The 27,689-nt window shown below is 41.7% G+C and overlaps 1 protein-coding gene across 1 annotated transcript in view; it reads left to right on the forward strand.

Moving 5' to 3' along the window:
• ARNT2 (aryl hydrocarbon receptor nuclear translocator 2) overlaps window positions 1-26,226 on the forward strand; it is a 108,248-nt gene extending 82,022 nt beyond the window's left edge. The window contains exons 15-21 of the mRNA XM_075045114.1: window positions 6,560-6,632; window positions 6,790-6,913; window positions 11,072-11,171; window positions 13,835-13,973; window positions 16,123-16,288; window positions 18,896-19,032; window positions 21,522-26,226. Of these exons, the coding sequence (XP_074901215.1) occupies window positions 6,560-6,632; window positions 6,790-6,913; window positions 11,072-11,171; window positions 13,835-13,973; window positions 16,123-16,288; window positions 18,896-19,032; window positions 21,522-21,620 (838 nt within the window). The 3' untranslated portion in view covers window positions 21,621-26,226. The remainder of the gene's footprint in view (window positions 1-6,559; window positions 6,633-6,789; window positions 6,914-11,071; window positions 11,172-13,834; window positions 13,974-16,122; window positions 16,289-18,895; window positions 19,033-21,521) is intronic.
• The last annotated feature ends 1,463 nt before the right edge of the window (window positions 26,227-27,689 follow it).

Genomic DNA, 27,689 nt, shown 5'->3' on the forward strand with positions numbered 1-27,689 from the left:
TCTAAAACAAAATCTGCTTCTGGTCTGACCAAAGATTTTTTGCCAAGTTTTTAGCTCAGAGGAAGTTACTGGTTTTAAGATCTCAACCTGTTAGACTGTATAATGGAAATGCTGAACGAGCAGTCTACTGGTGGAGATGCATGCTGAGAGCTCCACTTGCAAAACCAAACCCCTGGGGCTTTGGCATTCAACTTAGAAAGCTAATGTCTCTGTGAGTTCCTTGACTTGGTCCTTTGGACATGACGCACACCTGGACTAGAAGGGCTGTGCTTTCACTCACTTGAAACCCAGCAACACAATAGTTTTGCTCAGTTTTTTCTGCATACTGAAAAAGTCAGGCTTGAACAGCTGAATAGTTAAGCTCATTGAAAACGAGCAAACGTGTCTTGAAATCAGACAGCTAATATCCCCCTGTCTGCACTGTGCATCAAAATAGATATTTCCACACTTCTGCTGTCCCATATTTGTTTTCCAGATAATTTGTGTATGCAGAAACAGGCCTGCAAAATAAAAAGTGACTTCTGAAATCTGTCCCAGGCTGGCTTAATTGTGCTTTGTTCCCAAGAGTCCACAGATCAAAAAGTGGGGCTGTAGACTTACGTTGTGTTGACTCTGGGAATGTTTTTTTCTGAGCCTCCACTATGCTGTTCAGCTTGGCATGGTAGCACTTACTGTGATGAATAGGACTGTGCCAGCTTCTGGCTCTTGTTATATCTCTCTTGCTAGGTTTGAATAACAACCCAGAGATGTTGACCTAATATGGAAGTTGCCTGCTGCTACTTTGACAGAGGATGTTCCCTCTTTTCTGTCATGTAGAAAATGTTCTAGTCTTATGGCAAGATACAACCCGTTATATGTCTGCTTTTGAATAGTAGAAAGAATGCATTATTCAAACTGTTTTGTGTTTTTTCCGTGTTTGTTCCACTTCTCAGACAGATTTCCAAGGACGACTGCTGTAGTGTACTGCTGTTCCTGCCTGTTTGTGAATTTTTACTTTTTTTTTTTTTTTTTTTTTTTTCACATTTGAGGTCGTGTTTTGACTTCTGATTTCCTAGATGCCTTGCAGAGTTGATCATCATGGTGACTGTTGATTTCCACCTCCTCATTCAGCTCCTGCTGGGGCTAGATGTTCGGTACTGACCCCAGTGTACGTGGCCATCTTTACATGTCAGTGAAGTATCAGATGCTCTGGGTCCAGCAAAGTGCTTCACGTGGAGACCAAGCAGGGGTGCCTTCCACTGCGCAGTTGTAGGCAGTTCTGCAGAGACAGATTTTGATTTCTCTGTCGCTGTGGTAACCTAGCCAGCTCCATAAAATACAGGTTTGAGGCAGTTAAAAATTCATCACGAAATTGTAAATGCAACGTTGCCAAAAGCTGTAGCTTTAAATCAGCTTTTAACTTAGGATATTTTAAAGCCACAGTACATATGTCGGTGTGTCTGTCTGTTAACAGAATAGCCCTTGTTTTGCCTTGGTCAGTGAACAGCATTTTCCTGAAAGACTGTAGAGGGCAGTGGTGGTTCCAGTTGTGGAGGGATTAATTGATTTTTTTGTTGTTGGTTTGATTTGTTTGGTTTGGGGTTTTTTTTTTCTTTCTTTCTTTCTTTTTTTTTTTTTTAAGATACTCCTTTGGAGCTTCAAACAGCCAACTTCCCAAACTTGCTTTTGATGCGGAAGGATAACGAAACATTAGGTTCAAATGTTCACTTAGTTCCTTGCAAAAAAAGAAAAGAAAACTTACTCTCAGTTTCACTTGGGTGTAGTCATCCAAGAGAAACTTCCTGGAGAAATGAAGCATTTAACGTTTAGCATTTGTGCTAGGTTTGGCTGAAAAGAAGAGTTCCCTCATTTGACCACATCTTCCTGTGTAGTTGGGACTGTTCGATTTCCAAAAAGAAATAATTATTGTGGTCAACGTTTATTTAACATAGACATAGAGCAGCATTTGAATTAAATAATCTGTCATGTTGATAGATAAAACTATATAAAAGTCTTTGTATATCTAGAAGAAAGATATTTTTCTGACCTTTATGGAAATTTTGATGTTTCGTTTTTGTATTCCCAAAGTCTGATGCTGCACTGCATGCATTTATGAATCCTACAGTTGTCCTGAGTCTCAAGACTTTTGTCTCAGAGTGAGCTGGCACAGGTCACTGCTGGAGGCAGCCTGTCAGATGAATCAGCCCATGCTTGTGGGAGAGATGCTTTCTGTTTCACATTCTCATGGGCCAAAATACTAAAGAGATCAACTATTCTGATAAAATTCCAGTCTACAGTAGTGATGCTAAAGACTTACTTTCTCATGATCCCAGTGCTATCTGTGGACTATCTGATCCCTCAAGGCCAGTGTAAGACAGAGCCTTTCACAGGGGTGACTTTGAAACTGTAGGCTAAAAAGGGGGAGATTTTGAGAGTTTCTGAAAGAGGATTTTAGAACAGCAGCCCCAGGGCTTTTATTACTCCCTTTTTGTCCAAACCAGACACAGGAAGCACGTGCGCCTGTATTACATAAAAATAGCTTGGTGGGGATGCAGTAATATTGTTTCTCTCCCCCCATAGAGAAGTTCAGATCCTTTTTTGGTTACTCTGATGCCTGGAAGAGGAACAGGTGACTTAAGTGTTCATATAGAGATTAATTTGGCTGAAATGTCTCCAGTGCTGAAGGAACTTTCACAGAAGCTTCCCTTTTCCTCGAAATACATTTACTGAAGTAAATTTGAATTAACTATCAAAACCTTCAGATTCGCTGAACCATTCCTTGTTCAAGCCAAGGGGCTTTCCCAGTTTCATACGGAACCTGTGGGTGAGCCAGGCATTCCTGCAGTACAGGCAGTCCTCTGTTGACCCTGACAATACTTTACTCACTATGTTGGGTATCCTGTAGAGCCAGGAAATTTCTTTTTCATTTACTCCTTGAAGCTGTGAAACTGAAATTGACAGCAAGAATAGTTCAGGTTTTGGTTTCAAATTCAGAAGGCAGTTTGAGTTTTGTCCAAACCGGTAATAAGCTCTTGTTCTGTATCATCTTTACAAAAGTGATCCAGCAATTGGGTGACTGAAGGGACCTGCATGTGTTGACTGTTCAGTCAAAAGGGCTGGTTAGATGGCAAGGTCTGAAGCAGCCACAACAGCCACGCTCAGCTCTCCGTGGTCAGCTGGTCCATGAATTGCTGCACAGTTTCTTTCAGGCTGCAGGCATCATTTGAACTACTTATACAGTAGCAGCAAACAGCAGCAGAAGATGCTAACCTGGCTTCACATTTCAGTCTTAATGAAGTGCAGCATAGCTTGCACAGAGTTCTGTGAAGATACACTTAAGTATTTGGGTTTTACAGGAAATGGATTTGGGAGGTTGTTCCCAAAGTTCAGTGCTGTTAACACAATGTGGTATTTATATTGTACTGCAGCTTAACGAGTATTAGAGATGAAAGATAGAGAAGGGCGAAGGAGCACTAAGTTAGAAGTGCCTACAAAACAAATAACTAGTAAGTATGCTGTTTTGTTTGGCTCATTTGTATGTATATGGCTGAATCAAGAAAACATACTTTATACAGAACAGAAGAGACCTAATGTGCTGTTTATTGACACACGCACCAAGTTGTTGGTAATAAAAACAAATGAAACAGTGTAATTAGCTTTCACGTTAACAACAGGATTTAATGGGTGTTTATTGTCCACAGGGTGGTATTTAGAAAAACTTCCCCATAGATTTGCCATGATTAAATTACCTCCTATAGTTCTGTTGGAAAAGAATGCATTTTAAGCTTGCAAACAAAGAATTTCTTTGCATTCCAGAGGTAATTCTTAGGAATTTTCTGTTGGCTAAAATAATGTGGAAAATCCATGGCTCTCTAATGACCTGGAGGACTGATTTATTTTGCGTGTTACTCATAACACAAAAGTGATTCTGTGTACTATGTGGTTTTGCCCCATAAAGCTAGCAGAAGGCTTTTGGCCATCTACTCTACTCTTCTGTTTGTTGCAGGTCACAAATTTCTTTCCAATTTGCCCTGCAGCCTAGTAGCCAGTGTCTGAGCAAAGTGTCTTCTGGAAAAGCATCATGGGATAGAAAATCTGTTACTGACTTCAGTAGCTTGTTTGAGTGGTCCCTCACATTCCCATCAGTTTGTGCCTAATTTGTCATTTGACTTTGTCTGCAAGTTTGTCTCTCAGTACCTTGATATTCGGATCTATCTAGTTCAAAATTTAAAAGAAGATTTGGATAAAAATCTAAAATTCAAGGCTGTGGCAAAAAACGTATCCTAATTATCCAGAGTTTCAAATTCATGATCTTGCTATTTTGCAAAATCTCTTCTATTACTGCCCATCACATTATAGTGTCTCTTTGGGGGAAAACCCACGTGGTATGTAATTCCTGTCCGTTAGGTGGTTTTTCCTTCAGAATGAGGCCAGAAGCATACAGAAACTGTGACCACTGTCAAGTATCATTTGCAAGTATCAAGCTTACTTTCTTGTCAGTCCCAATTTATCCTAATCTCTGAGCTTTGGCATAATTTGCGGGTGCTTATATTTTCTTTGCTAACTGAGCAAAGAGCCTCACAAAGATAGTATGCTACCTGCACATCCTCTTGCTAATCTTGCTAATTGTGATCAAGCGATGGAAAGCAAACTTTTAGATAATTTTGCAGCTGCTGAGGTTTTCTGTCATTACACAGGCAGTCTTTGAGATGCTGCAATGCCAGCAAGCTCCCAGCTTCACCCTAGAGACTGGTTTGGTGCCCTTCATGGTATTGACCCATGCCAGAGCAAGAGACTGTGCCTTCTCCATGGCAGTGATGCTTCTTCAGACAAGGGCCACAGCAGAACCTTTCCTTTTTACAGGGAAATCTCAAGTTGTTGTGCCTGCGTATCAGCTGGCCTGTTGGCTGCAAGCTGCTTTCAACACCGAGTTGTGAAGTGAAGGTGATGCTGTGGCCGTGCTCTTCAGGGCTGTTGCTTGTTCAGGCTGCAGCCTGGGCGCAGCTCAAACCCAGCGCTGTGCTGGCAAGATCATGTGGCTCTCGTGCTCTGCCGTCCCAGCTCAGTCTTGGGACAAAGCTGGGTTTGTTTGCAAACAATCTCACAAACCTATGCTCAGACAAGTGAGGTTCCTAATGACCTGGCGTGGGGATGGTATAAGTCCAAACAAGAAAGCAGAAGTTCACATTTTAATGGTAAAATTCTGGTCTTAATGCATCAGTAGCACTTTTGCCTTTCATTTCAAAAGGATTGGGTTTTATTTCCGATAAACTGTACTGCACAGTGGCTTTTTGTGTAGTAGTTGTTTTGTTGCAGTAGCTTCAAAATTTCCAATAGCAACAATTAATGTAACTGTCTCTGAATTTTATTTTTTTTTTAAATTAGGAGCTTTGAATTTGTGTCCTTTCAGAATTTAAAAAAGCAAGTGAAGAAATGGATTCAGAAGATCACTGTGCTATATATATTACAACTCTATAAAAGATCTGTACGTTTTTATAAATGGCAATATTTGCACATGTAGAATGTGAATATGCCTGACTTACCACCACTTGCATGCTGTCCCTACAGGTCACCTGCCAGTTAATTCTCATGACTTCCAACAGTTTTATCTGTTGATACTGACTAATTGTCATAGCTAAGTAACAGAGCCTGACACTAAACACAAATCAAGTGTATTTCAAGAATCTGCAGAGTTTTCAACACTAAAATTCTTCATTCTGGCGTATGGCCCCTAACATTTATTAGCTCTGGCAGTTTCTTTTGAAGTATTTTTCTATTGCTGCTGCACATTTAATTTTTCCTAAATTTATATAATTGGATTAAGGCTATTACTTCCAGTGATTTTTATCTCATTTAAACAACAGATATTTTTTGTTCAGTTCTGATTAGCATGAAAAGGACACTTGTGTTTTCTGTAGCATTCGTCAACACAGATTTATTTTCCGTAATGTCTTGATTTTATATAGTAGCACAAGCACTTTCTTTCTGGACATTCACTGCCTTAAAAGCTTTCAAAAATTGAATAGAATCTGGACTTGGATCCTGAGGAGAGTAGAACCAAAGCGAGTTAAATGGGTTTTATTAGAAAGAAGGACTTATATGCAGTTCTTTCTAGCTCAACAGGTTGTTCCATTTGGTCTGACATGATTCAGACAGAGCTTTGATCACTTTTTCTTATTGGCTGGCATAATTCTGCATTAATGTTACTGGAGGTTTCCTGTTTACTTCAGTAGGGTCAGTGAAGGGATCTGGTATATTCATCATTAATATGAGGAAGACATTCTTGGTGTCTTAGTAGTGAATCCTTAAATTGTTTATAAAGAGGTTGTATTCCATCCTCCATTACTTACCCACCTACATTTCTGTGCTATTACAGCAGAACTCTTCATGTGCCCTGTAACATTCCTGTGGTGCAAGCTTTCTCAACAAGAAAGCTATAAAAACACATGAATCTTGCAGGAAAGGATTTACTAAATCATCTGAGAGACATTTCACTCAGAGTATAAAATAGGAGACCATGTCTGTTTCTTTTTGTATCTTAACTGGTTTTTGTAATGAAGTCATTTTGTCTCCTTTGCAGACAACTTCAGCAGCAGCAAGCAGAACTTGAAGTACATCAAAGAGATGGGCTGTCATCCTATGACTTATCTCAGGTGAAATTTCTCAAGTTTTTATTTTTGTGCCTCTGATCTTTTAAAACGTAAAGCAACGGCAGATTTCAGCAAAATTAAAAATACATTGTGACTGTCCCGGAATTCCTTTTTGTCCAATATGATGGAGGGAATTACCTTCCTCTGTGTGTCTCAACAGGTGCCTGTTCCAAGTATACCAGCTAATGTTCATGAGGGTGGAAAGTCTGTGGAAAAGCCTGATGCTATCTTCTCCCAGGAGAGAGATCCTAGATTTGCTGAGATGTTTGCTGGAATAACTGCTTGTAAGTGAATGTCTCCAATGTTTAATTTTTAATACTATATTAAGCTTGGTTACATCATGTGGAGCACAGCTTCAAGAGAAGGAAGAGAAACTACAATGTGGAAGAGAAATTTCCAAGCAACATCAGTCTTCAGGACGTTTCCTAGAATTTGCCTTTAGTTGATATTTCCTCTAAAGATGATGAAGAGTAAATTCAAGGAGGGAAGGACAGCTTTCGTGTCACCACCAGAGCTACCTATTTTTGATTCTCTTTTCATTTCACCAGGGCACCCTAAGCAGTGTTCATAGATACTAAACATACTGAGCAGAACTTGCTGTTTCTAAGTACATATTTTCTTTCTGGAACAGCAGGTATGAGTTCATATCTCTAAATAGATGTGAATTAAGAAAGTTGCCATGTAGTCTTAAGATAGGCCTGCAGTTTTTTATCAAATTACCAGCTTTTGCATTGATGCTTTCAGAGGCATATGCTGCCTTGAAGTGTAATAATATACTTGTTTTCTGGTCAATTCAGGCATCTCCAGACACGTTACCCGTCATTGAGTCCTTGCTCTTTTTCCCACAACTTTTGAACTTGTTGGCAAGTTCTTAGAAGAGTGATAGGAGTCTCAGAAATAGTATGTTCTTCTATGTTTCGTGAAGACTACTGTGAGAACAGAGTCCTTGCTGAGTACCGTTACCAAAGGATTTCCAAGCCCTCTTCTAAGGGGTAGCAGCCAATTTGTCAGTCGGACAGACGTAGCTGACTCAAACTAGCCCCAGCCTATGCTGCCTGTTGCCCTAACAGACAGAAGTCATTGAGAAGACTGGCAGCTGAAGGAGTGACCCGAAATATATCTGTAGGAAACCAGTCTCATTAATTCCACTGCTGGTGGAAGAATTCATTAATTGTTTATTGTTCTTAACTGTCCTCACTGAAAAAGAGAAGTTTTTACATTTGTTTTAAATAAATCAACGTGCAAGCGTCACGCAGTGCGTGAAGGAAACGACCCACAGAGTTTGACTCCAGGGGTGCTGGGAGGTGACCTCACTGTATTGGTTTCTTATGTCTGGCTTGGCCTTTTCAAATGGAGAAGGCATTGTAACTGCAGTATAGACTTGATATTCTGTCCTCCTGTTGCTAGGACTTCTCTTTTTTTTTCTGTTCATCCTTGTCTGTCTACTCTAACAGTGAAGTCAACAGCTGAGGCCATAAAAGGGGTCCATTAGAAGGTAGCAAGACTCCAACCCTAAACACCAGAATGTGTTTTTCCAAGCAAGAACATCTTGCTTTTTGGCTGCCTTATTGGCTCTTTTTCAGGCAGCTCTCAACTATTTGTGGGGAGGGGTTAGGGTTAAGGGTCTAGCAAGCTGTGAGGTAGCTGGGAGGTTATGTTCTTGGAAATGCCATTTCTCTTTTCATTCTTATCAATTTACAAGCTATGCTTTTTTTGGGCATTCACCCTGTCTGAATTTCTCATGGGAGCTGTGATCAAGGTCTTCTCTGAATGATAAAAAGAGATGGTTCACAGTTAGAGTTAAGATACGCTGTCCAAAGCCAATATTGACAAACCTGCATGCTGCCTGCAAGACATTTGCATTATGTTGATACCCAGTCTCATTCTCTGCTACATTCTGTAAAAATACAGGTTTGACATAGGGAGATTGTTGCCATAATTGCATGCAGTGGCCACACATAATTAAAAAACAAAAGTGGAGAGAGGAAGCCTGGTTTCACCAATTCATGCAAGTGCCTTGAAGTGTGGGATGGTGTGGTTCTTACAGAGATCTTTGTTCTACAGGCAGAAACACTGGTCCTGCTGGGAGAGGGGCATATCAATGACCAGTACAGTGATGGGGTTTAGAGAGAAACAGGTCTAAGGATACAGGTGAAACACCGAAACAAAATAGATTTTCAGTGCTGTACCAAAGGTGAGAGCAGAGAAGTAGTGCATAAAGTCCTGAGTGGGAATACAGCTGGGAGAGATGTGGGCCAGATTCAGAGGCTAAAGAGCATTCAATGTAACTCGGGAAAGAGATTTAAAAGTCAATTTAGCTGTTTGCGGTTAGTTTAGCCATTCCCTTTGTCTTGGCCTCATCCTGCGGCACAGACCCTGGTAGCTGCCATGGTAACTCTGCTCCACTTGAGGAATTCCAGTTCATTTAGGGCACTCTCAATTTTGGTGGCGGGTTGTTCTCAAATATCTAAAGTACCTGAAGGATTTTGGCTCAGTCTCTTCCAACCCTGAGAGTTTGGTATCCCTGTGAAGTGTGGCCTTAGAAAATGGGACATTTCATGCAAGAATGTCATTACTGCAAAAAAAGGCAAAATCATCTGTCCTTCTTCTCAAAGATATCCCAACCCATTCTCAATTCTTCCTACTATATACGCAACCTCTTCTAGACCTTGTCACCATTTCTTCTTGTTTTTTTTTATGTGAGAGTGTAGTTTTGCAGCCCAGACTCAGTGTCTGTGCTGGGCAATATGTAGCCAGTGAGGAATTTCTACAAATGTCTACATTACAGAGGAAAAGCAATGACAGCATGCATCAGTGGCATATGCACTCCTCTGAGGCTTCTGTGAGGTAATTTGAGGTGATTTTTTCTTTGGGAAGGCAAGCTTAGATTCTTGTTAGGAACATAACATAAGAAGAACATAGCTAATGGAGAAGAGCTTGTGTGTGTTGGAGGCCTTTGGTGAGCCACTCTCCCAAGGTCTCTAAAAGCTAGGGAAGACTAAAAAATACTTCTATTACTTGTGAGTTGAGTAGGCCTTTTGTCCAGGAGAGCATCTTGTGAAACGAATGGGAATCTGAAGAGAGCAAAGGGGACAATGAGGAGGCAGACTTGACTTCTAGGCCTGTCAGAGGTGTGTAGCAAGAGATGACTGCAGAGCTATCAGCAAGTTGCGCAGTGTTTTGTGCTTGGAGGCAGTAAGGGAAGACGGGGAAAGTGAATACATGGTGGTGGAGCAGACCTTTAAATTATTTTAAGAAAAGTGGTAGTAATGCAGTTTCCCTGGGCTTTGGAATAATCACGGTGCCAGAAAATTAATGTAAGGGACCAAATGGCACTGTTCACCCAATCTTGTTTCATTCGATTAGAGACTGATCCCCAGTTGCGACATTAAGAGTAGACTATAAAAGTTAATGGCATCTCCATGTGTGTTATTCACTATGCTAGTCTGTCTACACCCTGCTGGGATGCTTGCATCCCATTTCATGGCTCCCTCAAGCCACGTATAGGATAGCAAAATCCATAAGAGACCGGTGGTTTGCCTTGTCACAGCTCAGGTGCGCAAGTCTTGCAGACACTCAGAAGCAAAGTGCCTCCAGCCACCTATAAGACTGAAATGCAGGTAGGGGCCGTAGGATCACCCAGGTTTGCAGGTAGTCACCCCGAGATCCGCAGGCATGCCACCAGGCTGCCTGGGAGAGTCGGGTACTCCTCTCCGGCTGTCCTGGAGGGAAGCAGGGTGTCAGCTGGTTAGGACAGGGGCTCTTTGACACCATTCCTTGGGACCTTTAACCCAGCGGGGTGTGGGCCCTCAGCTGCTACTTCAGTGCAAAGAGGCTGCAATAACAGCAGCAGCCCTGGAGGGTTTCTTCTGGAGCCAGAAATGTACCTTCTCCTGAGGCTGTTCCTGGGTGGGCCACAGAGCTGCACGTGCATTAGACCTTCTTCAGCCCAGGCTTGTTGGATGTGACATTCCTCCATTTCCCCGGGCAGACTCTCCCATCTTTCTTCCAGAAAACCTTTGTTCCCCTTTCCAGTCTGTAGCTGGGACTCGCACACCCATCGCTCCCGGCCTCGGCCAGAGCCGCTCTCTGTCTCGCGTTCCCTCTCCTGCCTGCGTGGTTGGGAGCAGCTTCCAGCGGGCACAGGGGTCTGGGCTGTGTGGCTGGAGGGCACGTACCAGTGTTATGTTCCGTGCAAACAATAGCATTAATGAGGTACATCCTGGGAAGAGGGTATGAAGTAGACACAAACCAGCTGTGCCTCTAGTTTCATACTGAATTGTCATTCTTAATGTCTTCCACAGGGCTTCTTCATAAAGCTTTAAGAAGGAAAGAAAAATCCCTGCTGCGTATATACATTGCAGTTCTCATTAAATAATTTTGCCTTCATTTTCTCATCCCCTAAATTTTTCTCTTTCTGTGATTTGTTTTTTCTTTTATAGCAGATAAAAAAATGATGGCCTCGGCATCCACAGCAGGAAACCAGCAGCTTTACTCACAGGGAAGCCCATTTCAGCCAGGACATTCGGGAAAGACTTTCAGGTATTGTAGTGCAGATCCTGAATGTATCAGCTTCTGTCTGATAGTGGGAGACTGTTCCCCTTTGATCTAGTGGAAACAAAACTGACCTAAGATGCAGGGGCTTTCTTTACATGAATGAACTTTGCTTTGTGTACACTTCGCTCCTATGGGATGTCTCAGCACTTAGGCTAGGCTTACAAGATGAGATGAGGTGGATATCTCTGTTAAAAATAGTGGCTGGTAAGTGGGTGCTTGTTGCTGTGATGATGTAATTGGAAAAAAAGCTAAGAAGCAGCAACAAATCATGAAAGGAAATAAATCTGAGAGGTGATGGGGCAGGCTCAGAGATCTGAGGAACGTTCAACCAAGCTAGAAAGGTGCAAAGATTTGTTTTGCACTTACAGCTGTCAGTACTTCTGCAGGCTGCCTTGAAGGGCATCAGTATGGACGCCTCATTAAAGGGAGCAGAGGGATGCTTCATCCATAGTCCTTGGTGAGGGCTGGGACATGGGCATGAGTAGTTTTCTAAGGCGGCTTCCAAATACACATAAGGTGGTGGTCTGGCATTTTCTGAGGCATTGTTGAGTTATTCCAAGTACGTGTCATTGCCTGCCAGCTTGGCAATACTGATCTGGCTAGTCTGAAGATTAAAAGTTTGTCTTCATTTCCAGTCACTTTTTGAGAGTGTGGTAACAGTGATTACCTTAGTGCCTTACATATCAGTGTTTTGGGACTGTCATACTGGAGTTTCATTCTCCTGTTTTAGACCAACCAAGGTTGTGAAAGTGAAGGAACAGCCATTCAGAGGCTGTCAGTTCCAGGAATTAGAAAACATCTGCAAATGATAATTTTATTTAAATCAATGTGTTCTTAAAGTTATAATTGCTAATAATCTCAGTGGGGAGAAGTAAAATCCCCGTGCGTGTGTTTTGTCAAATTAAAACCAAGAATAACTTAGCGGGGCGGGGGGGGGGGCAGAATATGACAGTAAATTAAAGTGTCTTTTAATTGGATATTGTATATTACTGGATGGTTGACTTGCCATCTTGGGGTTTGGCATGTGTTTTGTTCGTTTCCTTTGTTAATTCCTGATGTTTAACTATAGCTTTTTTCCTACTGCTGTTCTATTACATCAAGTAATGACACAACTGCCAGCATTTCCACCCTCGATGAACTGTCTTCCCTGAATACTCTCCAGGCTGGTCCGTTCAGTTACTGAGCCTGGGCAGCCTTTAGGTACTATTTTGCAGACTCCTGGTTTCAAAGTATATATTCCAGATGCAGTCCAAGCCCCTTGGACGATGGGACTTGCCAGTCCAGCTGGGAAGCTGGTGTCGACACCTGACAGTAGGGCCAGTCCTCCCCAGCAGCTGTTGTGTGCTTCTGAGTTCAGCCAGATTTAGATGGACTTTCTGGTCTACATTTCCCTCTTTGGAGACTCTGTGGTAGTAAAAAATGAAAATATAATTAAAAAAATAGAAAACAAAATCTACAAAGCATTTCTAAACATACACTTTGCTTTTAGGCAGCTCAAGAAAGGCAGAATGACAACTCCCATATTCAAATGCCTGCCACGTTTTGCTTACCACTCTTGGAGGGATTTTGTCAGTCTTCTTGGAGGATTCAGAGTCCTGTATCCTCTCTGCTCAGCATTGTTTACTTCTTTTCCCAGTCTGCTCTCTTCTTTCTCTGTAAAATGATTGTGAAAATAGACAATAGGGAAGGGATTGGAGAAAAGAGCAAGCCGTTTCAGTTGATGCACAAAAGCATTTTTGTATGTTGTGTCTTCCTTTATATTCATTTATATATTTATATATGACATGTAAAAAAATAAATATATACTTTTATATATAAAAATATATAAAAGCACATTCACAATTTGTGGTTGTATAGATTCAGTTCAAGACTTCCATGGGAGTAAAATGGTAAAGTGGAGCAGTCCTTCATAAAAATTTCCTCCTAGTTAGGAATTTCTGGGAAATTTCTATGTAGTAAAATTCAGTAATTAGGAAACAGCTAACATATAAACAAGCTCCTTTGGAAATACTTTTTTTTTTTTTTTTTTTTTAATTCTAAAGCCATTACATTAGTTTAAGTTTTTGTCTTGATTATTCTTTTGCCTGGGTGCATAATGCATGCTCTTTTTTAGCATCAGTTGGTGAAAATAGGGATTAAAAGCTCAAATTTTTAATATATAACACACACTTCTTAATTTTGCAGGCAGGAAACAAATAAAGAAGTACTTATAAGTATCATCTTTTTGTGCATCTTCGTTTAGGGTGGCATTTAAGCAAATGCTTAAATACAGTTGACTTTAAGCACAAATTTAAAATTAAGTACCTACCTGAATACTCTCCTCAAGCAGGTTTTTTTTAATGCATTAAATACTAAAGTAGTATGGAGCTAAGTGTTTATGCAGCATTTGTTAGACTGATTTTATTCTTGCAAGCCGTTTGAAAGAGATTATAGAAGTCTAATTCAAAATAATTTTGCCCTCTGTGTCATTTGAACTGACATTTTGGAATGCCAATATATTTCATAGTTTTGTGGTGGTTTTAAGTCAATTTTATTAAGACAGACTGAACAAATAGTTTTAATGTGATTATCAAAATTTCCATATCTGGAATACTATTTGTGCATTGAGAATATATCCTACAAATGAGGCACTGTTTCTGTTCCTTTAGTTCATCTGTGGTACATGTGCCTGGTGTGAACGACATCCAGTCGTCTTCATCAACAGGCCAGAATCTGACACAGATATCTCGCCAGCTAAATCAGAGTCAGGTTGCCTGGACAGGAAATCGCCCACCATTTCCAGGACAGGTATTGATTAAAGGTGTTTTATTTTCGTGGTCATTAAAGATTTGCAATCTCTGTGCTTTTTACAAAAGAAATAGTAAACACTACTTATAATGTGATTAAATGTACTTTGTCGTTATCAGTTGTGGTTGGAGAGAAATCAGTTCCCCCACTTCTGTTCCTTGGCAGGTTATAACAACTTGAGACAGCTGCCCTATGCGTAACTGCATTTAGTTTGTAATAGTGTTTATAATAGTGGCAGTCGCTATGCTGACATAAATCCCAGTGGAAGGTCTCAGTCCTGCGCTTATTTTCATGTGTGCACTGAATGAAATAAAGGAGGACAGCTGTTATGCTTTAGTGTTAAGCCTGTGCATTAAATCTTTCTTGGGCCAAGAGCTTGCACCCAGCAATGTTACCCACAATTAGCAGAGTTATCAGAAAAGGGCACATACAAATGCAGGCACAAATTCAGAGCAGAGGCTACTTAGCCCATTGCCCCTCCATTAGCACTGCCCAGTGTAGCTCACACTTTGTCATGCGCTGAAGGAAACAGCACGTCCCTCTGTGAGATGCCCTGCGCTTGACAAAGTTGGCCCAGAAATTACCTCTTGTTCTCTGTAACAAGAAAAACCTGGCTTGAAACTCTGTTAAAGACAAAGAATATGAAATAATCATGTTTGATCTATCATTAATGCTGCTTTTAATCACTCTTGACTTTCCATTGTTTGGTAGACTAGAATGGCATGTTGGGGCAGACACTAAATAATTTTTCACTAACTGAATTATTTCCACATTAATCACAGATTTTTCTCAGCCTTCAGTGTTGCATGGTTATTCTGTCATACCTGTTTAATGAAATCCAGTTGTAACACTGACTTTTTTTTTTAACAATATGGAGTGTGCTAAAATTGACTAAAAAAATATCACTAATCCCTCTTACTGTCCAATTCTGTCCAAGTCAACAGAGTTTGTATGCGAGTGTAGGGAAATTAGAATTCATTCGTCCATCATAAATAAAGTAAAATAGAGTTAAGCCTTGCAGAAGTGACACATCATGCTCTCACTGTCATTGTGGAAACCTTTAGAAATGTATGATTTCTTACCTTGGAACTGAGCTGAAGACTTAACAGGGTCTTCATCATGTTATATGCCTGTTGGGATCTGTTTTCCTCCCCCAGCTCCCCTCCATTTGTCCAAGAGAATAGCTTCACTTGAATGCATTGATTGCCAATAACAGTGCACATCGTTAGAAGTATCCAGAGATGTAACCACCTTTAAGTTCTCTTTGTGGAACTGGTTAGGCAGTAAGTTTTTCTTGGAACTGCTGGATTTGTTCATGGTGTGGGAAATGGTTTATAAACAGATTCTATTTGTAGCATTATACGTTACTGTAGCACATGACTTTGGATGAGACACTCCACCTCCCTTAGTCTCAGCATACATGTTGTACATTTCTCAAAGCAGTCTGCAGTGTTTAATCATTTGTATAACATTCTTGGAGATCCTATGACGAAGCCATTATGTAGATGAAAATGACAGCAAGTTGTTTTTTAATACCCTTGAATTAACTCAGCTGCCTAGTTAAAGGAAAGTTAGACTATTTCTTCCCTCCTCCCAAGGCTGGTGATTCACATTCCCTCCCAAGCCTTCTACAAGGCAAAATAGCTTTTCTGCCTGTACTTAGGCAGTGAGAGAAAGCAGCTCATTAGCTTTGAAACTTCTTTGGCCATTTTCCCCCAAGCAGTGGAAACTCTGGTCATCTGAGAACTGCGTATATTCTGCAAGACATTTAGATAACCGTGATTTTACTGTGGCACTGCAAAATCAAAACACCTGGCAAATAAAGGTGAATTCTTTATACCTGTTCATTTCAAGATTAATCCTTGTAATAGAGGTGAAGGAAATGATGTTTTTCCAAATAGCTCTGATATTGAGTACATGCGAGCTAATCGGCAGGAGAGCTGTAAACGTTGGTTTATAGTCTGTTGTGTTCCTTATGCAGCAATAAGTTGGCTTTGACAGAAATGAAATATGGCTGAGACAGGAATAACGTGCCTTTTTGCATCTGCAGAGTTTATTTAGCCTTTACTTTACATTGTTAAAAAGGTGACTCTGCTGTGCTGTTCCTCAACAATAAAACTCATTCCTTCTTTTACCCCTTATTCCTCAGCAAATTCCATCTCAGTCTGGCAAGGCTCAGTCATCGCCCTTTGGGATTGGAACAAGTCACACCTACCCAGCCGATCCGTCGTCATACAGTCCCCTTTCCAGCCCAGCCACCTCTTCGCCAAGTGGGAATGCCTACTCCAGCTTAGCAAACCGAAGTGCAGGGTTTGGTAAGTTTTAAATGAATTAACACAGAAATGCACATCAAAGTGAAATTCTCCAGCATTAACTTCATTAAAAATCTTCCAACCTGTTCTTTTGGTGGGTCGATGGGGAAGCCTGGTTGTGAAAGGGTTTTGTGTTCTCCTGTTGAGCATAGTGGACAGGGATGACCTGTTCCCTCCATTCTGCATCTCTTCCACATCCAACACACCTCAGAATATTGTGGCACTTTATGGTATTGAGAGAACTTTTTTTCCCCCCCCAGTAAGTGGTGTCCTGAAAGATTCAGAAGTTGCTTACATCGCTAGTACATACCCTCCCAAATTGTGGTCAGCAGGTTCAATTTCTTTTTACTTCTCAGGAGAACACTTAAAATGACACAAATTTATATCCTTTTCATTTTTCAACTTCCCTGACTGCATGGCAGTGTCCTCGTGCCCAGAGGTTGGCTTGTTGGAGTTTGGCTGGAGACAGGATTTTTTTGTATCCCCCACTGCTCCTAACCTAATCAGAGTAGGTGCCATGTTTTGCAGTAGTTTTTTTTTTCCTATTACATGTGAAGTCCTTGGCTTTCAGACCATGACCCAATGGGTGACCCCTTGGTAAGTTTTCTGCATTCCTCCAGCAGAACAATATTCAGCAGTGAAAAAATTATGGATCCATCAGTGATAAACACACATGGAGTCCATGAAAAATGTTGCTGGCTGATAATAATGTGCAATTCTAAAAAGCACAGGTAGCAGTGTGTTAATGTGTGTTGTTTTTCTCTGGTGCCCTGAGAATAAAATTGGTGCAGATCTGTTGCAGGTTAGCCTCACTGAGTGCAGACATGTGCTGCATTGCCTAGAAAAAGTGCATTGAAATGGAGCTCTTCCCACAGAGCTTATTCATGCCTTCATTTCCATTTCCACCAGGCTTTGTACATTTGTTTATGAGAGCGCTTTGCATTTCAGGCCTAAGCTACTTGGCAAGAACCCTTTCACCTAATGAGAAACATTTCCTGACCTACATCAGTTTGGATACTATTAATAACACAGGCTTCACAGAGACAAATGTCTTGAACCTCTGGCTGGCAGTAACCGTTTTGCTGAAAAGAAGCATCATTTGCCTCACTGAGTTAATTTCAGTGTATTGTTCTGAGAAGGAAAAAAAAAAACCCCAATGAACAGAACTTGCAGCTTTCTTTTAAAGGGTAACTTAGATGAATTTTGTTTTGGCCCATAAAATGGCTGCAGTGCTTCTGAGTCAGCTGAATTATTGGTTGTGGTAATGTCAGTAAGGGAAGAGCTGTAATTATCTACTTCAGATGTGATAGAAATACGTCACTACAGCCTGTTTACTTTCCTGTAAAATGTTCACTTTATCTGTTTTGCATGGTTTAGCTGGTAGCCAAAAGGATTGGATTAAGCACGTGTTTCTGTGTTTTCTGAAGCCATGACTGTGAGTAGTGACTGATTGGACAGGATCAAGTCTGGTTATTGGAGACCTGACATAACATGCATGTAGAAGTTTGGCACAGGAATTTTGGCACCCTCGGCAGAGGGCACTGATAATCGGGGAGAACTAGATCTACCCAGCTTGGCGCTCTGCAGTGAGGGGAAAATAGACAAAAATTGTAGGAGTAGTTATATAGGAAAAAAGGAAAAAAAAAGAAAAAGGAGAAAATGCTGGAGGAAAAGCATAAGCCTGGTGGCAAGCTTTCTAAAATGCTAATTCTTAGAAGGAGACATTGTAAATAATTGAAGGAAAATTATCCAAAAATTTTAAACATTTGGGGCCAGTCCGTAGAAGTACAGGGTAAAATGAGTCCAGCTTATGTGTGACCTGTGACCGTACTCATGAAAAGTGTATGTGTGACCACATCAATGTGTGTGGCATCATGTTTTTTTCTGGTAGACTATTTAGAAGAAATCCATCTCCCTGAAATCATCATTATAAGTGTATTTATCATAAAGCCTTGCTGTTGCCATTACTCTCTGTGAAATTTAAATGGCCTCAGACTTCTAAGAAACCATCACCATTTGAACAGGACAATGATTTGCTACAATCTGCTTGTTAAATCATTTTGCAGCAGTAATATTGGAGGACAAGGTAGTCCCTCAAACAGCACTCTGCATTTAATACAGCAAGACTGTTGTCTGTTGTTCTTATTGTTTTTACATCTGGTTACATGCTTCTTAGATGAGTAGGTAACTGTGCACTCACTGCTCTGCAAGAATTAGTCTTTTAAAGAGAAAAGAGCGTTCAGATGATGCAGTTTGGTTTTTAAGTAAAAAGGCAAATATTCCCTGTTAGTGATTAAAAACCAGTGTGGGAACACTCGAAAATTGTCTTGCAGTGCCTGGTTTATGGTGTCACTGGGCATTTTGCTGTAAGCAATTCACCTGCCATGTCAGCGCAGCCACAGCAATGAGCTTTGCTCTTGGGTTGTCCCTCACCCTGCAATCAGGGCTGAAACTCCTTTCAGCTTCCATCCCGCAGGGGCAGGGTGTCACTCAGGGTCTTTTTTCTAAGTCTCATTTGCAAACATGGGCACTGATGGATGAAGCCTCAAAAGCAGGCAGACATTTTGAAGGAGCTGTTCTCTGACTTCTGCCCTTTCTCCCCCTGGCCAGCTGAAGGTGGCCAGAGCAGCAGCCAGTTCCAGGGGAGACCTTCCGAAGTCTGGTCCCAGTGGCAGAGCCAACATCACAACCAGCAAAGCGGCGACCAGCATTCACACCCACAGCCCAGTCAGACGGAGGTGTTCCAGGTGAGGGGAGTTCAGCGAGCCCAGAGTCCCTCTGACAACTTCTCACTGCTGAGTTTAAGAACCGTGGCCCTCCATGGCTGGGATGCTAGCAGGGCTTGGAGCAATTACTTCCAGCTGTGTGTTGCTGTGGGTTTGTGCTGCTGTGGGTTTGCACTGCTATTAACTGGCATTAGCTAGAACTGAGATGGTTTTGTTTTCTGCCAAAGAACAGCATCTTTGCTGATTTAAAGTACTGTTTTCCCTTCTCTTTGCACCCTGTACTTAGGGTTTATGTGTTCTGCAGGGAAGCCATGAGATAATCCCAAACAGAGTGTCTGTCTTATCCTGGTGCTGGCCTCTAAAATCCCAGTCAAATCCAATTAGACATCAGTGTAATTCTCTCTGATAGTTCAAGCAAGAAAGGAGTCTGGTACCCCATAGAAGACAGTGGCAAATAATTTTTTAAGGTTAAACCCAGTCAGATATTAGATAGCTGGTAAACAATCCTCTTCAACTACCTGATTTTGTAATATTAAGTAGTATTTTGGGCCTTCACTGCAGATGGAGTGGGACTTTTTAAGTTAACTAATAAGGTCTCTGTCCTTGTATAACTTGTTTTCAGATTAGATCAAGAAGACAGTTTGCAACAAAACAATGCAGATAAATACAGAAAAGACAGTTCAAGCCCCAAGCAAGGTTTAGAAGTGGGGCACCTCGTTATCTTTTAGAAAGCAAATTCACCTGCAAGACCGGGCTTATGTTCAGTTGCTTGCAGGAATGCTGCAGAAGAGACATTAGCCTGAAAATATTCCTGTGTGAATGAACCATTGCTTCATACAGGAACAAATAACATCACTACATCTGGAATAACTACCTGTCTGCATGCTCTTACCCCATGGCCCAGGCAAGATTAATCTGTTGCATCTCTCTCTGTAAGCAAAGTTTAATCGCTTTGCACGTACTTTAACCCAAAAGCATATTCAGGGTAATTCCGGTGGAGCCGATGGCAGCGCGATTTGATGGCCCACAGAGACACGGGGTTCCAAGCAGCATCCTGCTTGTGTCTCAGGCAAGCGCTGTGTCCCAGCAAATGTCCTCTGAAATTTGTGGGAAAGAGGGCCAAGGGAGGAAGGGAGAGCTGGGCTCACCTGAAGAGCTCTTGGAGGTGGCTGTGCATGTAGAGGGAATTAGGATAATAGCTGGATGTGATGAGAAACTTAGATGAGCTCAATTCAAAGGCCTCCAGGAAGTTGCTTGGACTGTTTGTGCCTGAAGCCAACCCTGGGTTAGCTGGACATAAGGAGAGAGGCAGACTTGAGAAGAGAGCTACCCTGCTGGGTCTGTACCTGAGGAGACCTTGCCTCAGAGGCCCCAGCAGCAGAAATGCCTTCAAAGAGGTGGCAATTTAAACAGGCGGGGGCAGCTACAACTTCCCCTTGGCTGGGGAGGAATGTGGGAAAACATAAAATAACTGCGAGTTTTGGTCAGAAAATGAAGGTTGACCCTGGCAGCTGAGAAGCTGCCAGTTGAGTTCACAGCCTCTTTCACCACCATCAACAGGGTTGCTACAGAGACCTCAGATGGATTTTAATCTGTCTTTATTTGGGGGTAAATTCTCAGTACGCAGCAGCCCTCAGTAGTTATTCCTTCACAGAGCAGATCCTGTGAGCTTTCTTATATGCTCTTTAGGTTTTGCTTTATTGTAAGGCTAATGAGCCATACCTGGCAAAACTTGGCTTTGCAGTAAGAGCTTATTATTGTAAGGACTGACAGGAAAAGCAAGCGTAAACTCTGGTTTTCTCAGCAAGGGATATCTTTTCCCTGTGGCTTCAGTCTCCGGCTGAGAGGAAAGGTTGAGTATTTTTTGAAACCTCCTGCAGGGACCTCACTTGGCTCAAGACACGTGGGAGCAATTACCATGAAATCCCATTTCTCCTGAGAAGTTCCTGCTATTTCCTCTGCCTTTGTACGTGCAGGAAGGCTGCTTGGGCGTCTTGTTAGCTGGGGTGATGTCCAGTCTTTAGTGTTCCTCAGAGGACGAAGAGCAGCAATATGTTCACTTACAAAGTGCTAGTGAGGACATGACACCCTCCCCAAACCCACGCTGATAGAGGAAGAGCTCCTTTCTGTTGGGTGCGGGTGTGAGTTGTTGAATACTTCCCATATAGTGAAACCAGAGAATTTGCTTCTTTCCATGTGTAGCTACCCATTCCAAGGGGAGCTGTTTCAGCCTGGGAGGAGTATGGGGCAGCTCAAAGGTGCCTTATTCAGGGGAGCGATCCAAAACTTCTGCCCTGCTCAAGTCCCACCTCCTGCTCAGAAACACTCCAGCAAAATATAAGTAGCACATAAGCCTTAGCCCAGCCCCCTGCACAGGTCTGGTTTTCACCTTATTTATCTAACCTTTGGTCTTTTCTGGGTTTACACTGAAAAGATGAACAGGAAACAGTTTGTGTCTGGATAACGTGTTAGCAAGTGACACTTCACTTTGATTTTTCCTTATCGTGCAGGACATGCTGCCAATGCCGGGGGATCCAACGCAGGGTACTGGCAATTACAACATTGAAGATTTTGCTGACCTTGGCATGTTTCCACCATTTTCTGAGTAGCTTGCGAAGCAGAAATGGAAGTTCTTCTCCAAGGCCGTTTCAGTGTAATTTTGGCTCTGCTTTTTCTGTGTTGCATTTCTGTAGAAGCTACTAAACCAGAAGACACATTTCTCATGTTTCGGATAGTGGTGTAGGGCTTGCTCTCTCCTCCTTGGGGTGCATCAGTGCCGACAGAGGAGCTCCAGCACTTGCTAGTGTTCATTGACAGCTTCTTTTTTTTTTTTTTTTTTTTATTTTATTGTCATCTACCTCAGAGATGAAAAACTTTGCTTGATTTAAAAAAAAAAAATCTCTGAGTCTTAAATATTTGAATGTGAATGATACCTAATACTTCCTTTGAATGGTAATTTTTAAATAGATAACGAAGTAACAAAGACTAACAGAGAAAAGGTAAGGTAATGTCTTGTTACAGTGCCTACCGCTCAATTTCGATGCCTTGCTTTAAGCTTAAGTTTCTGGAAGCAGACACAATATTCTGTTTTCTTTGATTCTTGTAGTTTTTAGGTCACTTTAAATGTGAGATTAAGCAACATAACGTAGGCCTCTCTCACCAGAAGATTCAGCTCCGCCTTTTCTAACTTAAACTTGAATGTGTGTACATTTTGGTACTTTATGTATATCTTGTGCTGTATGAAGTGATTTCCTGTACTGGTTTCTTTTGCCTTTACAAAGGGTCCATTCTGGAGTGTACTGAAAAGGTTGACGATGTATGTGGAGGATTTAGATATCGTGGGAGCCTCCATCACTTCACATAGGTGTTCTTACTTTTAATTCAGATGGTTCTCTATTCAGAACAAACATTTACTTACATAAGCTATTAGTCTGTTTTTGCACTGAATTGAGGCCTATAACTCTATACATTTCTCACTGGCTGCTTTAATTTCTATTGTTCTTGCTTTCCCAAAAATATTGCCTCGTAAAAAAAGACTGTAAACACATCAAGATTGCATTTTCTATATTAGCTGCATTTCCTTTCTGTGAAGTACTTTTTTATACTGTGAAACCTTACATTTTAACAGTGCAACATGGTGGCCTATTAACTAGGAAATCATTCAAGCTCATTTGCTGCAAGCAGTGAGATGGTTTTGTAGTGTATAATTTTTTTAGAGTGAGTTGGTAATAGATATCAATTGGACTATTGTCCACTGCGTACACAGTGATAACTTGAATTTTTGCTTGGATTCCCAAGCAATCACTTCTGTTAAACCCTGTTAACCCTATTCTGTTAAAAATGGGATTTTCAGCTTACTGAGTATGTTGAGGACTCTTGACTATTCTGAATGCTATATGCTCTTCCGCAGAGGTAAGTTAATCGCCTCATCCTCTTGGGTGAGTCACCTACCATATGTCTTCACCAGAAATTTTTATTCAGCATTTCATATGCATGTCGAGTTACAGAGTTTGGGTTGTAAGGGTAGCATTTTTATCCAGATCATTTCTTCTGGGGTGGGAAGAGAAAGAGTCACTCACGAAGGACGAGGAGCCCAGAGTTCCTGCCTGTAGGTCGTTCATAACATTCAGGGTTGGACGGTGGTAGCCAGCCTTTGCAGAGGAGGAAGGGGACAGCTTCCCTCGGCCTTTGCGTATTCAGGGGCCATCACGGACCTTGAAACAGCAACCCCAGGGCATAGCCCCCCATTTAGAAGATCTCAATGTCTGCAGCAATTCTTAGACCTCACAGCACTAAGGTCTGCCTTCTCATAGCTCCTCTTGAACTCTGGGCTGCCTCCGACAAGAGGGACCGTGCACATCACTGCAGTGCACCTTGTCAGGATAATATCTTGAAAAGCAGGCAGGCCCCTGTCCGGCAGCCTGCTCTGGCCACACAGGCTTTATGCTGACAAGCAATGCAGGTGGCTGGGCTACAGCGAGCATGACCCAGGGACGCGGCTTTAACTCTGAGCCATAGGGTGGTGTTCCCATCTGACTTTGCTTTCCCAGCCTTCTCTGAGAACAGCATGTAGTTTTCAGTATCCAGGAAGAGTCCTTCCTACTGTTTCTCTCACTAAATCTGGGACCAATCTCTTACCCTATGTGCAAGTGGAGCTAGGAACTCCTTTTTTTTAGGAAATTTTTTTATATCTCTAGATGCAGTACTGGAGAGGCCTCAGATCTCCTGGTCTGTACTTACCTCACCAAAATCACGCTGAGAACAAACAAAAAACCTTGTATCTCTTCTCTCCCAGAGATCAGGAAAATACCTTCTTAGGTGAGCAAGCCATGCGCTTACGTACTATTCTTTTAAATACATGGATGTTTATTCTCTTGGAGCCTTCTCCCTTTTCGCTCACGCTGCTCGGATGAATGACTGCTCATTGAATTAGATAGGCAAAGCTCTGCTGTCCCAGAATGACATTCATTGATGTCTGTAAAAGGTGCCTAGATGCTGCGCCAGCTGAGCGAGGTGGTCAGCGTTTGTACAGCAGGGTGTGCTTTTAAAAGGGGCTAATCACAAGGGAGAGAACAGTAGATGAGCAGTTTGTATCTTTGCACAGAAGATACTTGGCATGATAAACGTCAGTTGTTCTAAAATTAAAAAAAAATATTTCTCCGTAAAGTGAAAAATGAATTGAAAAAGTGCTGTTCCTCTGTTCTATTTTACCCAACAAACTGCTCAAAGTATATTTATAACTTACTTTTGTTCCTGAATTCAATCTAAAAATAAGTTTTTTAAAGTAATTTTACTTCTCCTAACATCAGCAATGATAACTTCCTTAGTGTGTCATGGTTTTTATACTACCATAGAAGCCTTCTCGTGTAGAGAATTTGGTTGTGCAGTTAGAAGCGCACTGTTAGCAGAATTTCAAGCACATCTTTTTTTGTTGTTGTTTTTAAATACAGTATTATTTTTCTGAAGCCAATATGCCTGAGGCATCAGAGCATGGACTGCTTCTCACCTTGTAGATGACTCCTGCCTTTCTGGTTGGGAAAGGGGATGGCAACTCTGTTAAGGGGCAGTCTGGATAGTGCCAGGTTTGGGTTCTCCCTGTGAGCCATTATCATCCCCCGTTTCTGTTCTGCCATCCCCAGCCAGTGCTTTCTTCTTGGCGTTTCCACCCTTCCTTACCTCCCCTCCCGTTCCCGGCCATCCCATCTCTGCAGCGCTTTCCCACGCCCAAGTGGGAGGCGTTGGGTTGCCGTTCCCGAGCCACCGAGGAGGGAGCACTTCATGAGCTTAAGGTTGGGCAACTTTGTGCTTCTGACCGAGCGAACGAGCAAGTTCAGCATTTGCTACCGCTGCTGGGCATCCTGCGCTGCCCTCGCCCTGTGCTGCCATCGTGTCAGTGGCTTGCTCCTCTGAAACAGCCTCGTCCCAGATCTTGTGGCCGAAAAAGCTGTGTAGTGTTGGCTGTGCTGTATCTTTTTGTCACGTGTTTGGTTACTAAAGCAACTTACTTATCCTATAGCTGAAGTTATAACGTGCATTTGGAATGCTAACGTTTTTATTACGTGCCGTTGGTGTAGCTTTGCTGGCACTTCGGCTGCCGGTTTCCGGAATTTCACAGGTGGTGGATTTCTCATTTCTTTTGTGTTTTTTAAGCTGGAAATAAAGCTGTGATTTCTGATCAAACTGTGTTGCAAACACAGTGTTTCTTGAAATGGAATCTTTTGGTTTTTAAACTGTTGGAGCAAGAAACCGCAAATAGTAATGGTCTGGGTGAGTTATTTCAATGAACGGGCATGTAGACTAATAAGATTTTAGATGCTAAAACATTTACGTTCATTTATTCAGACAAGCAATCCCGTTGAACAAGAGGGACTCCATCACGTTACTTGTTACAAGTGCTACTGGCAGTAGCTACGGTGATGCTTTTAACCAGATAGTTCCATTTGTAGCTTTGTTGCCTTTTTTTTTTCTTTTGAAGTACAGTATGAAACTGTAAATACTTCTTGCAGTACTGCCTTTTTAACTCTTAATTACTTTTGGCACAGTGTTAAATAGTGTTGGATTTACCCAATTGCTATGACATATATTTTTATACATAGGTGTACTCTTTTTTCGAGAATAATACAGCCATTTTGTCATTAATGCCTTATCAGTGTCATACTGCTGTTGCTCTTTGTTTGCAAGGTATCGAGTGGACTAATTTGTAGTTCAGATATTTTCACTTTTCCTGGCAGTGCTCAAGTTTGGCTTCAGGTGATTTTTGCCAGAGTCCCATTTTTCACAGTTGTTAGCTGTGAGAAGAGGAGAATGTGGGCTTGGTTTTGTTTCTATTAGTGGAGGAGAGAAAAGGTGATGGCATCTAATTGTCTTTAAAAGGTCAGTCTTTTCCTACTCTAAACCAGAGTGCATTTCATGGAACTGATGACTGTGGGCACTGATTACTTTGTGTAGATTAATGGTCTTTAAAAAAAAATAAAAGAAAAAAAAGAAAAATAAAACAACTCCAAAAATGGGCTTCTGTCATTGTTAGGCACTTGGTTACGTATCTGTTTAAACTCTTCATATTGATGTGAAATTGTGCTGTGGATAAAGTGTATTTTGTACTTCTGAATGTTCTATATTTATGACTAACAAGTACAGAATCGGTTGTGTGTATGTATAACTAATAACTGCCTTTTTAAATTTCATTAAAATAAAAATGTCATGAGCTGTTGTTAATTCCTGTCTTTGTGTAAATAAGTAAGATACACTGCTGGGAATCATCAGGTAGGAAATAACCCTGAATTACAAGATTCATGCCAAAAATTGGAAGATTAGGCATTGATCTTTGTCTTTGAAATTTCCTCCGGTGCTGTGTGGTTGTGGATGAGAAGTTCCTCTTTTATCTGCCTTGCATAAAGGCTGTCCAGAGGGAGCGGGAGAGGAATGAGAGTTTGACATCTCCACTTTTAAAAGAAGTTCCAGAAAAACATTCATTAACAGCCCTGTTCTGATGACACTGAAGTGTGTGAATCGGTATCTGTATTGTAGAGGGTTTCATTACAGCACAGTTGATTTAGAATTAATTCATAGTCTCTGGCAATTTTTATTCACTCCCTGGGGTGGTAACACAGTGGTTTCTTTGTCCACCTTTTGGTCTCATTGTTCAAAATTTAAAAATACTTGTATCCTTCTCAAAAACATTCTGGTGACCTTTTCAGACTTTCTTATGTAAAGTGCATTTGCCTTTCGCTGTGATTCTTCACTGTGTTTACTATATTTCTTTGTAGACTCGATAGTTTGTCAGCAGGATTTACCTTGCTAATAAGTCCAAAAAGCTGATGACTGGACCATGGCAGGAGCTGAAGACGCTGTGCTCTAGGGCATGCATTCCTGGTGCAGGGTGGGTGGTGTTTTCACAGCTTGGACTTCATTTTCAGGGCTCTGCCTGTGGAGAACAGACATGGGCTCTGCTGGGACCCAACGGGAAACCTGCGGCCAAAGCAGGGTGCTGGGATGTGCTTAATCAGATGCAGCCACCAGCCCCACCTGCTCTGTCAGGCTCTGCTCGCTAAGTGCTCATCCCAGAGAGAGAGGTTGGTCAGTGAAAATGTTCCTTTCATGCTGTTTTGCTGTGAAAATTGGGCTTTCAGCAAAGTGATGTTCTTTTGGCATTTCCCCAGATGCTTGTGAACATCTTTGATGGATGGATACGCCCCAGACCACGGACCCACCTCATTTGGAAATGCAGCGTACCTTCATCATGACAGCTGTTTCGTGTGTTTTCAGTGCATTTTAATAGGCTCTTAGTTGCTTTTGAAGAACATTATCCAAACAGAAAGGCACACACGGAACGGGTGTTGCACTGATGCCAAGCAGAGTATGGTGTGGTTGGGCTGGTTTAGGATCCCTCCTAGCACTCCTTTCAGATAGATTGTCACTAACCTGTGCTCTCATTTGCTAAATCAAGTGTAGTTCTGGGCACCAGAGTGACAACTGGATATGGAATTGCTGGGAGCTATTAATTTTGGTGTGAAATCTGGGATTGGAGATACTGGATGTGAAATGGAGCCAAAAGTTTGGTGACAAGTAGTCACTGCAGCTCAGCGTGGCAGGACACTCTGGTAGAAATTCACACACAAAGGCTGGCACACAGGAAAGAAATGCAGTCAAGGCTCACTGTATCCCTACACTTACCATCT

Source organism: Buteo buteo, chromosome 13 (assembly GCF_964188355.1).
Source record: "Buteo buteo chromosome 13, bButBut1.hap1.1, whole genome shotgun sequence".
NCBI lineage: Eukaryota > Metazoa > Chordata > Aves > Accipitriformes > Accipitridae > Buteo > Buteo buteo.